Genomic DNA, 16,651 nt, shown 5'->3' on the forward strand with positions numbered 1-16,651 from the left:
CTAGACCAAGCCAATAACAGTATTCCTGGGGAATTCGGATCCTCTCCAGGGCTCTTGGCCTTTGTATGCCTAGTCTCTAGATCAGAATCGCAACAGGCATTACGTAAAGTTCAGCTATGCCAATGAGTGAATGCTGCAGAGCCAACACTTCCTTCAAGTCCAAATACAAAGACTCTGACCATATTAATGAAACTGGTCTGAGGCACTTAGTCTCCTTTGTGCGTGGTCATGTCATATGTCTCAGGGACTAGACATATCTCAGAAATCTCATCTCCAAACTGGGAAAGCGGAGCTACAGGGAGTCTACTGGGAACCAGCCCCAACTCTTGAAACAAAGAGGTGGTTGGCTAACTCCCCCAGGAATTCTCTGGGCTCTAGATAAGTAGAGCCTGCACAGATGGTCTTGGGATTTGATCCTCTGGTTCTGCCTTTAGTGGGTGAGGGGAACTGAATAAAATCCCCCATCCATAAGTCCTTGCAAAAGAAGGCTCTCTGACCCCACTGACAGGGTAGTTGGGCACTCAGCCCTGGGTGCTGAGGAGCGAATTAACGAGTGAAGCAAATAACTGTGGTTCACTTACATTTATGCCATCAGTAATCATCTGTTAACCAACAATTAGGAGGATGGAGGCCTGGGCTAGACACTGGCATTAGAGAAATGACTAGGACTCACTCTCTGTTCTTGAAGACTTGCTGTTCTCACCAGGGAGACTTGACTGAGCAGCCAAGTCTCGTCAAGTTATAACTTGACGAGTTATAAGTCTCCTATAACTTAACTCGTCTAAGTTATAGGAGAGTCTGGGGCAAGTGCTCTGATGAGGAAACACTGACGCTCATGAGGAAGAAGAGGGGCTACATCATTGTGCCTGAGGGTTGTTCTGAACCATCAGTGAGTTTGGGGGAGTCAGAATGATAGCTTTATAGACATTAATGCCCCTTCAATTCAGCCCAGTTCTGTGAACACATGGCTGAAAAAGGAGAAACTCAGCTTGGTTCCATGAGAACAAATGTGTGTGGGCAGCAATGTCATCCCTTTAGCTAAACATCGAACAATGCAAACATGAAGGGAACACATATCATGAGTCAGACTCTGGGCTAACATGAGGAAGTAAAGATAAAGGAGGCATAACCTCATCCCTGAAGAGTTTGCAGACCACTGGAGACAGACGGGGAAACAAATAACTAATAATATTGTTTCACTAAGGTATGTGCAAAGGGAAACAGTTATAAGATTGAGAGAAAGGAGAGGGACTCCTCCAGGAGCACAGGCAACCAGAGACGATGTTGTCACCGATGAAGGATGAGCTGGTGCTGATGTAGCAGGAACGTAGGGACAGGTCGGGAAGAGGATTCTGTGGATTTAAGCAGCCTCCCACAACCATGGCACCATTGGGAATAGGAAGAGCAGCAGGAGGAACTGACTCGGGGTGCTGGACCGCTCCCCAGCGGTGTTCACACAGGTGTCTGGAGTGAGCAGCTGCCTCTGCTCCCCGGTGCGATGAATAAACAGGTAGAGCTTAGGCATTCTTTGTCTGTTGATATGGCATTAGCAAATCATTGCTTTGGGATAGGGGATTGAGGGACCAGGGGACCTGAAAGTTGGACGCAAGGTTTCTGACTATTGAGGCCTAGACCGAGGGCCAGAAAACCTGTGGAATCCTGACTCTGACCTCTAGTGGCCTTGTGTCCTTCAGCAAGTTCCCTTGGCTTTCTCATCTACAAAATGCGAAACTCATTTCTACTTTTTAGAGTGTGTGTGAGGATTGACCAAAGTGGGTCCATGAAAGGTCCCGGCCCAGGGCAGAGGACAGAGTCGCTGCTCAGCTCCCTGGATGAGTCAGCGAGTTAGCGTCTGGCAGAGTGTGTATGTAGCATCAGCCTTAAATCCCAAAACTGGAGTCAGTCAGATGTAAGTGTTTGTTGGTGTTGTTTTTTAATATAAGGCGGTTCCCTTTACAACACTGAATTTCTACCCCACCATTTTTTTCATACAAGGCACAAAACAAAACCTTTGTTTTTATCTTTGTAAATCCAGTGATTTTGATCGTGTTACCTTAACATAAAGCTGTTGTTTTCACCATTTACCTGAAAGGATGAAGTAGGGCTTAGAATAATTCCATGAACCCAAGAATCAAACTGTAACTCCATGGTTTGATCCTGGAGATAAAGCGGAGTGAGGGATAAAATCCTCCAACCGAGGACAAGGGCGATCGAGCAGCGAGCCCCAGCACAGCAGTTGTGTGACTTTGGGGGGCTCAATTGCCCTGACTCTCCCTTTACACATCTGCAAACAAACAAACAAAGGACATAAGAATAATCCCAACCTCATGAAGGATTAATCATCCTCAGAAGGATAAAAATGGGACAATGTGTATGATACCCTTAGCACAGTGCCTGGCACATAGTTAGCTCTCAATAAAATGAGCTGCTGTCATTACCGTCATTGTCTAGCCACGTGGAGGAGCCTTTTCAACATCTTCCTCTACCTCCTTTCTTCTCCAAGGTGCCTCCACCCAGAATTCTAACACCGTGGAGCCAGAGAAGCAGGTGGACAACACTGTGAAGATGGCTGGAGTGATCGCTGGCCTCCTCATGTTCATCATCATCCTCTTGGGCGTGATGCTCACCATCAAAAGGAGGTGAGTCCGGGTTGCTGCCCCGCTGCCTGCGGCGACTCCAGGGGTCCTCACACTGCCGTGTGGCCAGGTCACTGCTGTGTTGTTTGCTTTCGGGAAAGGACCCACTGCTGTGACTGTCGGGGTCCTGGAAGACCTAGGCCAGCTTCGGTTCATTTTGTTGGTGACCGAAGGGCACATGCTGCCTGCCCGGCAGGTGGCCCTGAGATGGTCAGTTTCCTATGCGCTAGTGATCCCTCTGGTTCGGCCACCTGGCTGTGCCCTGGGGTGCTTGGTGTCATGAAGTGAGTCTTCTCTGATTTAACTGCTCTGTTGTGATGGGTCATGTCATCAAGATAACCAGGGAGCGCCAGGGACACAGATGAGCCCAGAAATATGGATGCAGGAAAGTAACACTTCAGCCTTCTCGTCTCCTCTCAGCCCTGACTTCCCTCTGGTCCAGTAGTAGCAGTTCAGGCTGCCCGCTGCATGGAAGGGAGGATGCTTCCAATGGTGCCATGGTCTCTAGGGAGACAGCCTCCCTACTCTGTGTCCCATAACACCTTCCCCGCTGGATCAGTGCTGCCGGTCACCTCTCAAAAGGATGTCTCCCTGGGCAGCTCTGTGCCCTAACTCAGTTTTCTCATGTGGCATATTTCCTCTAAACCGTATGCTCGTGAAACCAGGGTGCAGACCCCTCCCTTATCCCCAAGATTCACTGCACTGCTGTCTTCTCCTTATCAGACACTCACAAGGCTTGAGGATAACACAGGAGTTGCAGAGAGGGAAGGCTGATGAACATCAGCCATCACTGTCCCTACTGTGCACTGGTTTTTCCCCTAAACAGAGGGTCCCCCTACACACCTTTGCTTAGCCCCTGGCCTGGCACCAGGTTTCCACGCCTACCGCTCACCTCCACGTCTTCTCAGTTTCGACACCATGGTCCCAAACTTGGCCTCTCCCTTCCCACTGCCCCAGTCTGCCAGAGCAAAAACATTGATCTACATTATAATAATATATGCTGCATTGTGCCCTGCCCCCCCCCCACTTAAAGAGACTTTTATGTTATTAAACAAACTGCTTATCCCTCCGTCTGAAGCACTGGGTTTGGTTACTCAGAGTCCAGGGCGAGCCCAGCAACAAGAACGTGCTTCCGTTTACAGAATTAAAAAGTGCTCCTGAAATTTGTTCCCCACCAAAACAAAGGGACAGAATGCCCCAAAGACAATGCCCAGCTTCTATTAAGAGGTCATGTGAATATACAAATGCAGAAAGTTAAACAAAAAGAATAATAATGTCCCATTTCCAGCCATCAGCGAGTCAGAAATCTACTGTGGTCCCCACTACAGTCAGCCTCTCGTAGCCATTTTGGCTCCAGGATGTCCCTGCATCTCTGATGGTCTGTTCTGAGTCAACCAGTGCCCTCTAGGGCCAGGACATCTTCTTGACAGGACCATGACCTTTCTGGAAACCTTTTGTCTAACAGGGCCACTCTCTTCCTCAGGCTCCCAAGCAGAATGACTAAAGAGTTAACGTTTTCCTCCAGCTTCTGATTTCAGTTGGAGAGGTTATGGGGAAGGGAAGGCACTATGTTAATATGGGGGAGCAAGAGCCCCCAAAGGGTTAAGAACAGCACTGCATTGTCATATTATCACCATCACCCATAAAATGTGGCCACATTGAATGTCTCAGTGAGAAGTCAGCTGCTCTTAGATGAGGTCGAACAGGAGGTGTTGATTTCTCTGGCGGCAGTAAGCACTTTGTACGTATGAGATCGTTGTCTTGTGTCTTAGAATCACGGGCACATGGAGGCAGAGGTGAGTCTGGGATTGTCTACCTGGAAAGAGAAACCAGTTTGATAGAATTGCATTCCTATTTGATAGACTTGCAATGTTCTCATTCTTTGCCACTGATTTGTAAGTCAGATAGGCTCTTCCAATTTTGCTCTTTCCAAAGCCTGGCTTAACCCATGTCACCATCGTTTGTGAGCTTGCGGAGAAATTTCACTTCCTTCTCAACAGCTATTTCTGAAATGTGTGACTTGTCGGGAGGAAGGAAAGGGCTCTCTGTTTCAAGGATGGAAGCAAGTGTAGAGGGAGTCCTTTGTGCGGCTTTAACCCCTTGTACATATCTTCACCTCTCACCTCTATCAGAATCATCCCTCAGACCCAACCAACAGGTGTCCCATGACCCCGCGTCTCCCCGAGAGGCAAGTGCCAGGGGCTGCACGGTGGGCAGAGAGGTCGGGAGTTTGCTAATCAGTGTTTAATCATAATCAGCATCTTGTGGAGCAAATACAACGTTTTCCTGAACTGGTTGATAATAATGTACAGATGGGTATAGGTAAAGGAAACGGGAAGAGAGGAGAGGAGAAAGCTAAAGGGCGAAAACAGAGAAATTAAGCCTAGGCCTGCACTCTGTCCACTGACCACAATGTCTTCTCATGTCTAGAGATGCCCAGAGGCAGGTGAAGGGCTTGGTGGTGGCCTCCTTTACCTCTTATGGGGAAAACCTCATTGGTCGACTGAGTCTGTCACCGACTTACTGTGGGCCAGAGCACAGTCCACAGCTACTTAAAGGAAGTGTTATGAAAGGAAAAGAAACGTCCAAATAATAGGCAAATTATCACAACTCGGGACACTATGTTAGCATCTCTTCGGTACCATCATGATCCACAGTTCTGGGTCCAGGGGCTCTCAAAAGTGGAACACCTGCTGCACCCCCTGCCCAATCCGGGGCTTCTCCCTAACCTCTGCAGCAGACATGGGCGTGGCACTGCCTGTTTTCTCCGCTCCTAGCAGACCCAGCTGGTTCTAAGTCTTCACTCTAGCAGTGTCCACATGTCTCCAGGACACATAAGATGCCTCTAGCTTTTTCCCATGAAGTGTTCATCCTCATTGACCTCAGGGGTTCTTTGTCACTCTCCAAAGAGAGTCTTCCTCTTGCTGTTGGTGTTTTGTTTTGTGATACTGAACTCGAAAGCAGTCAGAGAATGGGATAGAAGTACAGAAGACCAAAGGAAGGACTTAGTGAAAGAAGCTGAATCAATTTACCTTCAAAACAAAAGGGGGAAAAGAGAGGAGAGGAGAGAGGGAGTTGTTGGTTGGTTGTTTTGTAATGGGTGGAGGGGATCTTGGGAAAGGAAAGGTTTCAGAAAGGGATATGAGATGGTGGGTGAATCAAACAGGATTCCCTTACAGTTCACAAAAGTTGCAAGTTAAAGTTTAGAATTCTTTTTGTAGTACCTTTGGCTGTTTGGACTGGGCTTCTTTTCAAGTGAGACCATGCAGAACCGGGGCCACATGGGGACACACAGGATGGGTACCTCCATGTAGATGAGTGTGGGGGTGTATGGGCTAGATGGACGGGCAGATGGATGGGTCGTTTAGTGGGTGGATAAACAGATGTTTGGATGGACGGAAGGAAAGAGGGAGGGATAGAAGGACAGATGAATGAATGGACAGACAGATGGGCAGACGATGGATGGCTTTATGCACTAGATAGATTGGTAGACGGTCAATTGGATTGTTAAATAGACAACTTAGTCTTGTTTAAATGGTGTGGAACAAAAAATGGAATCTGTGTCTCAAGTCAATCTTGCAAGCCAGCTGAAAAGAAGATTTTGCAGTATGTGATTTATTAAGTTTGGGGGGCTTTTGTTTTTGTTTTCTAAGCACAGCTGTTTTCCTGCTCAGGATTTTTGGTCTCAGGCTGTTTCTCGCAATGTCACTGTATCCTTATAAATTTAGACCTTCAGTAAGTCTCCTTCAAGCCTTAGAGAAAACACATATGTATTCTGTGTTTTGGGCCACAGAATAAAGAACTTTAATCCCTGACCCGGAAGGCCTTGCAATTTAATTGGGAAAAGGCACTCAATTAATAAAAGCTTGTCAGCTGTCGACCTTCTGAGTTGCCTTAAAGCTGGGTCAGGACAGCACTGGCTTTTGCTACCAAACAGGGTAACTCAGAAACGCCACTTGGAAGTGGCCATTGGAAGGTTAAGGAAGCATGCTGTCACGAGGAGGTAGCCCAGGCAGAGGTGAATCCTGAAGATTGACAACATAAAGCCAGAGGGTCCAGAATGTTGGATGCAGCTGGGGCTGCTGACAGTGATGAAATCCTGGGTTAGGATGGAGGTTTTGCAGTGGGTCCAAAAATCACAGAGCCGTCGACCTGGGGAAGTGACCTCTCAGAGCCTGAGATTCCTCAAGCAAAAATGAGTACCGCTCCATGGGGTTGTGTGTAGGATTAAGAGAGATAAATATGTGGCATCTCAATGCCTGACCCACTGTATTGTTCAACACACATCTGTTTTCTTCCTTCCCCAAAGGCAGCGCAGGCCAGTGGTCAAGAACATGGGTTTTGGAGCCATGCTTCTGTCGAATCCAGTTGCTAACTGAGTGGTCTTAGGCAAGATATTTAACCTTCTTTGCCTCAGTTTCCTCATCTTTAAAGTGGGGGTGATGATAATACTTATATGTCAGGCTGATTGTGAGGAATACATAGGTTAATGCATTGTAACAGCCAAAAACAATGCCTGTGTAGTAGGGCTATGTATTTGTTCTTATTTTATTACTACTTCAATATTCCTAAAGAGATGCACGTTTTGTTCTTGGTCACTAGAGTGAGAAACAGCAAACCTCGTGTTTGTGGAGAAGGCAGAGGCATAAAATCCTCTTTTTTGAGCCCTACTACATTTTAGGTATTTAGACTAATGTCACCTAATATTACTTTAGATTACTATAACTTACTCATAATACTTTATAAATCATCCATAATGTGAATGTAATTTAGAGTAATTTGATCTAATGTTAATGCCACAGTGACTCTCAGGAATAGGTAATTATTGCCTCTTAGCTTGAGATGGAGAAACTGAGATGCAGAGCTCCTTGGTGACTTGCTCAAGGTCATCAGGTAGCAAGTGGTGGTGCTGGGATGCTAAGGCACATCACATCTCCACTCCTCAGGGCTGCTTAAGCTGGTAGTTATCCGTGCCACTTGCCTGTGCGGGGATCAGGAAACAGAGGTCCAGGAGAAAGATGCAACTTGCCCACGATGTCACACTGAGCAAGTGAAACTTGCTCAGAACCCTGGCTTCTCGATGCTCAGCCCAGTGTCCTTGACACTATGGAGAACACCGGTGTCTGCTAGTCTTCATTATAAGTGGATCCTGAGTTTTCTGCCCTTGAAGAATCCCATTTCCAGGCCCTGGACCGCACAGCCAGCAACGAAGAAGAGGGAGGGTCTCAGTGCCAACCTGTGGGGTTGGTGAAGGAGATTTGATGACTTGCAAGGACTCTCCCAATCCCTACCCATCACACTTGGGAATTCTTCACCCCTTTCACCCTCACCCAGGGCCTCTGTTCATTGACCAGTTTTATACTCATACCAGATCTTGCTTCACTGTGACTCATTTTCCCCAGCTCAGCATCCCAAGGAGGCACAGGGCTTCCCTTCTGCCATGGCTTCTTGGCTCTGAGTCGTTTTCCTTCTGAAGCTGTAACGCTGGGCTCTCATGGAGAAGTGAGAGAAAGCCTACAAGTGGCCCTGCCTTGGGATCTTTGGCCATATCCTACTTAGAGGGGGAAACAGGAGGCTCTGAGGACATGTTCCCACTTTGCAGATAGAAAGACTGTATCTTCCGGTGCCAAACAAACTGGATGATGTTTGCAATTAACCAAATAACTCAAGAGGGAAGGAAACTATTCTTGCCTACTCAGATGGATGTTTGAGAGCTTGAATTATTCAGCAGTTTTTCTCTATCTGCAAACAGTTATTGTCAGTGTAACTAAGGCTGCAAAATAAAAGCATGCTTACTTACTTTCCTACAAAATATGAAGTTTAACAAAGGAAATATTATGGATTTATTTGAGTTCTTGTTCAGCAGCCAGGAGCTAGAAAGGATATCAGAAGGGGATTACAGGCATTGCTTTTTTTAAATTCTTATTCATGTAAAATCCTAAATGAACCTCTAACTTATAAAATAGGTAAAACAGAGGATCTCTGGGTTTGGCAGACAGTGGGGGGGCTGGCAGCCCTACCTGCTCAGTATGCCCCTCCCCCATTACAATGAGAGTGTTCTGTGGAGCCCCTGGGTTCCTGGAAACACAGTTTGGAAGCCACTGATCTAGCTCAACCCATCTAAGGATCAGATGAGGGAATGAAGGCACAGAGAGTTTATTCAAGTTGTGGTCTTCACACTAAAGACTGGAATTCCTCTCTGTTAGTGCTGTGCTTTTTCATGAAGTTTGCATCTTGCTCCGGTTATCTACTGATTTGTAGAAAAAGCTACTCCCTGAAATTGAATGGCTTAAAAAATAAGCTGGGGGCTGGCTGGATAGCTCTTTGTCTTCAGGCAGCCTCAGGGCTTTTCCATGTAGCCTCTCCATGTGGTCTCTCTAGCATGACAACTTCGGGATACTTAGACTTCTTACAGGCACACTCAGGGTTCAGAGTGAGAGTTGCAAAGACCCAGACAGAGCTGCAAGACTTCTTCTTGACCTATTCTAAAAAGTCCCCAAAGGTAACTCCTGTTCCATTCTGTTGTTCAGATGGGGCCAGCCCTGATTCAGCGTGGGAGGACACTACACATAGGCATGAGTACTGGGAAGTGTGGATACGGGGAGCCATTGTGGATGCTGGCTACACGATCCCCTTGCCCTGGCATTACCTACTAAGTAGAGACTGATGTAACCTGCCCTGGAACAGAGAGGACAGAAGTCGTCACGGTTTTTCTTAGATCATAGGAGCACGTCATGTGGATGAGTGACAGGCTATCTCTGGAAGGCCACAGATATTTGACCCAAGACCAAAAAGTCATAAGTAATGATGCTAGTTTGAGTGGACCCTAAGATAGAACCTTCAAACAACTAACACAGTCAGCATGAGATGTGGCTTCCTCTGCTTGAGTAGTGAGTTTCTCCATCATAGGAGAGGTCTGTCTCATTTTCTTCTACCAATGAAAATACCTGATTCTCAGCAAAGATGACTTACTAGGGAAACATGCATCTCCCTGAGCTTAGGGATGCTGAAATACTATGTGCATTTCTAACAATCAAGATTTCATATAAATCTAATTCTTGTTTATTTGTCTTTTCTTTTTCCCCCTTTTTGGACATTTCCTTCATCTGACTGCCCATCAATATATAGAAGAAATGCTTATTCCTACTCCTATTACTTGTAAGTATCGACCCGGCGTTAACTTTGCTTCGTGCCCTATACGGGGACCTGTGGCATGCATTTCCTGCACCAACCAAGTGTCTGTTGGTTCTCATACTCACTTCTGTCTTAAGCCATCTGTAGCCCCAGCTTTTATTTTGTGTAGATGTCCTCCATTGGAAAATGCACTCTCATTGTTTGTGTCCATTATGTTTCTGCCACCTTAGATTTTCCCCCCTATTTTGGGAGATGTGAAGGGCCCTTTCTCCTCTGTCCTTACGATTTTCTAGTGAGAAATTCCCCATATTCCAGCAAGAGGTCAACCAAACCCTCCTGCAAGGCTTGCACACATAAAACAGACCTCAGACCTCAGCAACCGCAGAGTCCATATGTGGGTCTACCTGGGGGTCGCGGAGCCCTAGGGGCTTATGGTTAGGAAGAGATTCATTGGCTGTTTCCCCCATTTCAGGAAGTCTACAGGGCATCATGACTTTATCCAGAAACAACTTCACAGGTGGCATCCAGGGTCTGTGCTTTGGGCTGGAAGTATCTGTGTTCAGTGTCAGCATTAGTGATCTCATACCGTCGGTGCATTTTGTTGGCTAATTGCTTGTCAGCTTTTTATTGCACATTCTAAATAAAGATGATGCTTTTTCTCATAATTAAGCCAGACATTTTCAAAACAGGAGAGTAGAGGAGAACAACTCCATAAATAGATGCTTGGTAATGTAAAGTTAGAAAACCACTGAATCAGTCCCATATTCTTAATATACATTTTCCATACTTTAAAACCGAGGTCCAAAGAAGCATGTGAAATCACACATTCAGTCATCAAAAGTGTGAGGTTAAAACTCAGTATGTCTGGCTCCTGGGAAAGTGGAATATATTACCCATCATTCCACGTTGTCCTCCACCCCTGGAAACCCAGCCTTGTGAGAGAGGCCATGTCTGGCAGTGATCACCTGCTGAAGCCTTCCCAGATGCAGACAGAGCTAGCCAAAGCCTCTTCCATCCCCTCTGGTCAGTTCTTAGTCCACAGGTGAATAGGCCCAGGCAAGGAGCAGATCAGATTCTGATACCACTACCCTCGTGTTACATAGAAATCAGTAGAACCCCACCACCACCACTGGAAGTACCAGAGATCTTGCTTCATCTGTTCTCTCATTCATGTGACCACTAGGCGTTGACCATGAACTCTATTCAGGACACTGGTTGGAGAGATGACCAGGACTTTGAGCCTCACCCTAACAGTGCTCGAGCCTACCTGAGACACCAGCATAAAATCAAATACTTGAAATGTCCGCTGAGAGGAGTCTACATGGGCTGTGGTATAAGAGCACTTAAGTGGGTGACTCCATTTTTAATGTGGGAGGGGATAGTTGTCAGTGTTTTTAGAGACAGGCTGACCAATTCTGAAGAAATAAGAATTCCCAGCAGAGGGAACAGCAGCTGCAAAGGGATAGAGGTATGAAACCGTACACGGTGTTGTTGCTGAGCTGGAACAAGAATGAGCTTCGGGAGTCATGCAGCTCTGAGTTAAGTCCATCTCTGTCACTCACCAGTTACGCAGGCTTGAGCAAATTTTCTGAACTCTTTGCGCTTCCTTCCTCTTAGCTCTGAAGTAGGGTCAGTGGGCCTACCTCACAGTTACCTTGAAGAGGGAATGAGATGATACAGTGAAGTGCTTATCACAAAGTTGCCAGTTATGAAATGCTACTTCTCTTTCTTTCCTCTTCCAGAAACTATGAGGGGCAGCACACTCGTGTCAGCCCCTGGGAGCTCCTTGGTCTTCTAGGGCTTCCCACGGCCTCGACATTCCAGAGTCTGTATGGGCATGCAGTGACCCATCACCGCCTCTGGGCACCTCACCGCTTCAGTCTCTCAGCCAGTGCTCATAGTATACCTTTGGGTGCCCTCTTTATGTCATGCACTGATTGTGCTGGGCACCCTGACACCTTCAAAGGGGAACAGTGTGGCATGTAGGAAACAGATACACAGGTTCTTATAGTTCAGGGTGCAGGCATAACCAAAGGCCCTTCCACTGGTGCAGACTTGAAGTCACAGATCCTAGAGCGTGAAACTCATGCCAGCCCAAGGACTGACTGTGGTTAAATATCCAAAGGAAGGGAAGACCTGGCAAAGCAGACCGAGAAGCAGAAGGAGAGGTCTGAGAACCACGAGGAGAAGGCCGTTGCTGGGGAGAAACTGACACCGGCATAGTTGCTGCAGACAGATGGGCGTGGAGGGCATGGGCATGGCCCTGCCATTGGTCATCAGTAGTCACTGTGCAGGGCATGGGGTCAGGTTGGGAAAGGAAGCCAGCCCGTCTGGGGCCCACAAAGAAGAACACTTATTTTTAACCACTGGGCCCTAGAGTAGTGGAGAAACAAGATTAGCCACTGGAAGGGTCAGAAAGTCCTGGGCAGCTGTGTCGGTAAAGTCGAAGAGCCTGTGCAGAAGATGCTGGAAGCAGGGTGGCTATGGAAGGGACAGTCTGGAGGCACAGTGTTTGGGGACAGGGAGCAGCCTTGGAGGGGAGGAGAACAGGTTGTGTGAGACCATAGATTGAGAGGTGCATAGAGATGGAGACGAGGGAATGACGACCTCCATGAGCCCCAAATTCAAAACCCCAGTCCACCAAGTCTCAGGTGTAGACCTGGAGTGGCACTTCAGTCCCTCTCTGTCCAAAGGGTGGGCCACAGACCAGCGGTGTTAATGTCACCTTGGGGCTTCTGGAGGTACCTGGGGTCCCTGCTTGGGCCCCCCGAGTCAGAACCTGCATGGTAGTGAGATCCCCAGTAATTCGTGTACACGTTCAAGTTTGAGAAGCACTTCCTTCACCAGAGCCTCAATTGTCTCATCTATAAAATAAAAAATAGGAATAATACTCTTTTCTCAGGGGTCAAGAGTCTACCTGGTCCTCCTGTAAATCCCAAAGTTGTCCATGAAAGAGAAAGCTTCTAGCACAGTTTGGTTGGATAATTTTGTTCATAAAAACCTGTGTTTATTCACTCAACAAGTATTTGTGGGGTACCCACTTATGTGCCAGGCACTGGTCAAGGTTCTGAGATATAAGAGCAAACAAACAAAAATCCCTGCCCACGTGGAGCTTTATAGTGGAGTTGGTAGGAAATAAAAAAGATATATAAGGAAAGTAAGTAACACAGATGTTATATGATAGTCCAGAGAACTAAGGAAAAAAACCAGATAAACCAGAGAAAGATTTAAAGTGTGAGTGGAGGAGAAGCCAGGGAAATATTTTTTCAAACAGAGAGACCCTCACAGGTTCCCCCACTTGAAAGATCCCATAGGCAAGACCAGGGGACCCCAAACTTTTTCTGCAAGTAAACATTTTTTGGCTTTGCGGGCTCAAACTCTCTCCATTGCGTCTACTCAACTCTGTCACTGTAATACAAAGTGGCCATAAACAACATGTAAATGAATTAGCATGGATTTATTCCAGTAAAATTTATTTTAAAAAATCAGTGGGCTGGGTTTATGCTGAGGGCCATAGTTTGCCAATCCCTGCCCTAGACTTTGAGACACAGAGAGAGGATGAAGTTCAAGACTTACCGTGTTTCACTGAGCTCCACTGTGAGAGCTGCGCTTTGTGTTTGCCATGCAGATGGAAAGGTAAACAGTGCACAGCTGACCAGCCTAGACAGGGGCAGAAACTGAAAAGAGTTCCCTGGTGGTAGCTACCATGTGCCAGGGTCATGTAACACTGACAAGCCCTTCGAGATTCATGCTGTTGTGTTGAATTTATTTAGACATTAAGACTGAAGTCTGAGAACTGCTCTACATCCCACAGCCAGGATGTGATAGGGGCTAGGGTTTGAACCCAGGGCCACATACCCACAAGTCATACTTATCCTTTTCACCAACCCCTGTTCTTCAAGGCGTGGGGGCCTCCTGCCTGGACCACATGCTTGGAGAACCCCCGGCCAGGCTGTGGGAGAGCCAGGATTCAAATGCAAGTCTGTCTGCCTGTAGAGCTTCAGTTCTGTGCATGGACATCAGTACCTCGCCATGGGCAGGAAGTGATAGCTACTCCTGGCTAGCAAGGAGGGCCTGGGACAACTGCATCTTTGCTTTCCGCGGGATTTTCCACATGGTCAGAGCTGGAAACATGAGGAAGCCAGATCAGAGGCAGCCGAGGGGTTAGCGTGAGGGGGTGACAAAAAGAGTTCTAATGAACGGGATAAAAAGATCAGAAGAATCTAGAATGGGATTCTTCACTGTCCAGTGCACACATAAGAAAGTGAGAACAAGGTGGCTTTGGGCATCAGACTACGTCACAATTCTAGATCAGCCTCTTCTGTCAGTCTGGGAATAATCATGACCATGAACAATCATGGGACCACTCTGAGCCTCAGTTTCTTCATCTGCACAACAGCGATGGCAAGAGTGACTTTCCAGCACTTTTGTGAGGGGTGATGAGAGAGCGTGTATGCAGTGTGGCCGCTACAAAGCAGGCATTTTATAAATAGCAGCTGTTATTCCTCACATTCCAAGCTGACAGAAATGCTTCTTTAGAATTTCTTTTTGCCTTTTTGTAGTAAAGCAGACCCAACAACTTCAGTGTCTGCATTGTAAGAGGATATTAAGAGCTGCTCCATGTTCACGGGTTAATTCACCTCAAGGTGTGGATGGGCACAGTAATTGTTTCGAACAGACATTTTAGTGGAGTTGCTCTCATAAAAGCGCTAAGATGTTTACTGACCATTCTGGTGCAGAAAGACCACGTGACTGTCTCACTTAGCCTGGGACAAAAGCCTGTGCCAGTGCACGGGGACAGTGATGGGGCGGTCCCAGTCTGCAGACACTCTGCCACTCTCGGACTTGTCCCGTATTCTTCCTACCTCTCCCCATTTCAACATATTCACGTCTAACATCTGTTCTTCAAGGTCAAGATCAAACACTGGCTCCTATAAGTCTTCCCTGATCCTCTCCACCTGGAGAATGGCCCTTTCTCCAAACTCTCACTGCAGTTACTTTGTTATCAGAGGTGGGAGCGAATACATCTTAAGCATATGTCTTGTTCATTGGGGGTGTTCCCCATGGTGCCCCTAATACACACAGTGAACCCCTGGTAAATATATGTGGATGAATGAAAGAACAAGATGAAATTAAGACGTAACAGTTTCAGGCATTAGGGAGATGATCTGCTCTTTTAAAGAAAACACAGCAACAATTTCAGATCACTCCAGACCTTATGCCTTCCTTGCAGAAGTGACTTTCAGGAAACCTTTGCTCCTGTTCAGTGTCTGTGACCTGGACGAGCCATTCAATTTCTTCTGAGTCTCAGGTCTCTAGTGTGGAAAGTGGAGATAAAAATGCATAGCTCAGAGAGATCTTGCAAGGATTCAATGAGATAATGTTTGGAAAATGTCTAGTACACAGGAAGTTCTCAACCAAAGTAAGAAACTAGAAACTGCCTCCTTTTCTCCAATGCACACACCTCTGCACATCCTAGGCTGTTGCAAGTCAAATATCATTACCTCGATACATTTAAAGAGGAGTTTAAAGTGGTTATATCAAGAGCTACTCAAAAAACATTTTCTGTAATTTATCAGTCACTTCAAATAAAAATGAAGAAAAAACAGAAATAAAAGGAAGCCATTTTTAAAAAATGATAAGTATCAATTACGAAAAGCTCACAGCAAACACACTGACAGGTGAAAATCTAAAGCAGTACTGTGCAGGCAAGTCAGGGGTGCCTGTCACACAACTGCCTTCAGCCAAGCGGGAGATCTCAGTGAGAAATCCGAGCCCGGGGCCCACCCCTTTGGGGCTGTGGCCTGGGGATCTGCATTTTAACCACACCTCAGGTTATTCTTTTGCACGCTGACACCCTCACGTCCCCCTGATATAACTGTCCCTTCCTTAATGTTGCACCTTCGCTCCTGCAGTGCCCTCTTTCTGGTACACCTATCCAACTTCCATGCCTGGGAAATTCCAGTGTCTTAAAAAAGGGACAATGGTTATTCTCCTATTCAGGTGGCCACCCCCACCTCCCACAGACCATATCCATCGTCCTGGGCTCACATTTCTGTCATTGCCTTTGTCTTTTATTCATTCACCCACAGACTGATTCATTCAAGAACCGTTCTTGGCTTACGCCGCCCCCGGTGTGTTTGCATGCCTGTCTCCTTGTCACATGAGGACTGTGTATTCTTCATCTTTCCCTTCCCGGTGCCAAGCTTGGTGCCCAGAACAAACCAGGCATCGTAAGGTTGTATTGATTACCTGAACGTGTACCCACACAGATGGGTGTACCTGTGAGGTCTGCTGTCCCCCCTTTTTGCTGTCTCTCTCATGGAGTTACATTATTCCATTCTCTAGAAGTTAATTTGTACCCCTTTTTATTTATTTTGGCATATAGGGTGACGACGGGGCTCTCAGATCACCTATTTGGTCATTTTAAATTGGTTTTAGGTTTCAAAATGTCGTACTCTCTTGTCATAATTGTAAATGTGTGAAATTAATGAGTGCGGCTGCACAGGATCGATGCTAACGCACTGGGTACCTCATGTACACGGATGGGTTTGGAGGGGTGGAGACTGCACGGGTTTATCGGGCACTCTGTTGAATTAGAGCCCAAACACATCAGTCATGAATAAACACCAAGCAGAGCAGATCTATAAGTCAGCATCTGTCCCCTTACCCGGGGAAAATACAAAGGAGTGTTTCTCCTCCAAAGGGGGAGAAAGATGTTTATACTTCCCTTAAGCTTATACTTTAAGTTTTGATACCAACCAGGTATTAAGGAGGGCTTGAGGCTGAGAAAGGTCTGTCTGTGATTCTAAAGCTCCCATTCTGTAAGTGTGTTCGAACTCCTTACAGACGGCGTGAAAGAGAGCGTGGGAGCGTCTCTG

The 16,651-nt window shown here is 46.7% G+C and overlaps 1 protein-coding gene across 9 annotated transcripts in view; it reads left to right on the plus strand.

Moving 5' to 3' along the window:
- Nucleotides 1–16,651, plus strand: part of PTPRT (protein tyrosine phosphatase receptor type T) — a 928,354-nt gene that overhangs the window by 785,277 nt on the left and 126,426 nt on the right. For 6 of the 9 annotated variants that reach the window (XM_053926541.2, XM_053926537.2, XM_053926540.2 and 3 more), the window contains 2 exons: nt 2,504–2,639; nt 9,765–9,794. In XM_053926541.2, coding sequence (XP_053782516.1) covers nt 2,504–2,639; nt 9,765–9,794 — 166 coding nt within the window. The remainder of the gene's footprint in view (nt 1–2,503; nt 2,640–9,764; nt 9,795–16,651) is intronic. The other 3 variants (XM_053926539.2, XM_053926543.2, XM_053926544.2) reach the window with 1 other exon arrangement.

This window comes from Desmodus rotundus, chromosome 6, assembly GCF_022682495.2.
Source record: "Desmodus rotundus isolate HL8 chromosome 6, HLdesRot8A.1, whole genome shotgun sequence".
In the NCBI taxonomy this organism is placed as follows: domain Eukaryota; kingdom Metazoa; phylum Chordata; class Mammalia; order Chiroptera; family Phyllostomidae; genus Desmodus; species Desmodus rotundus.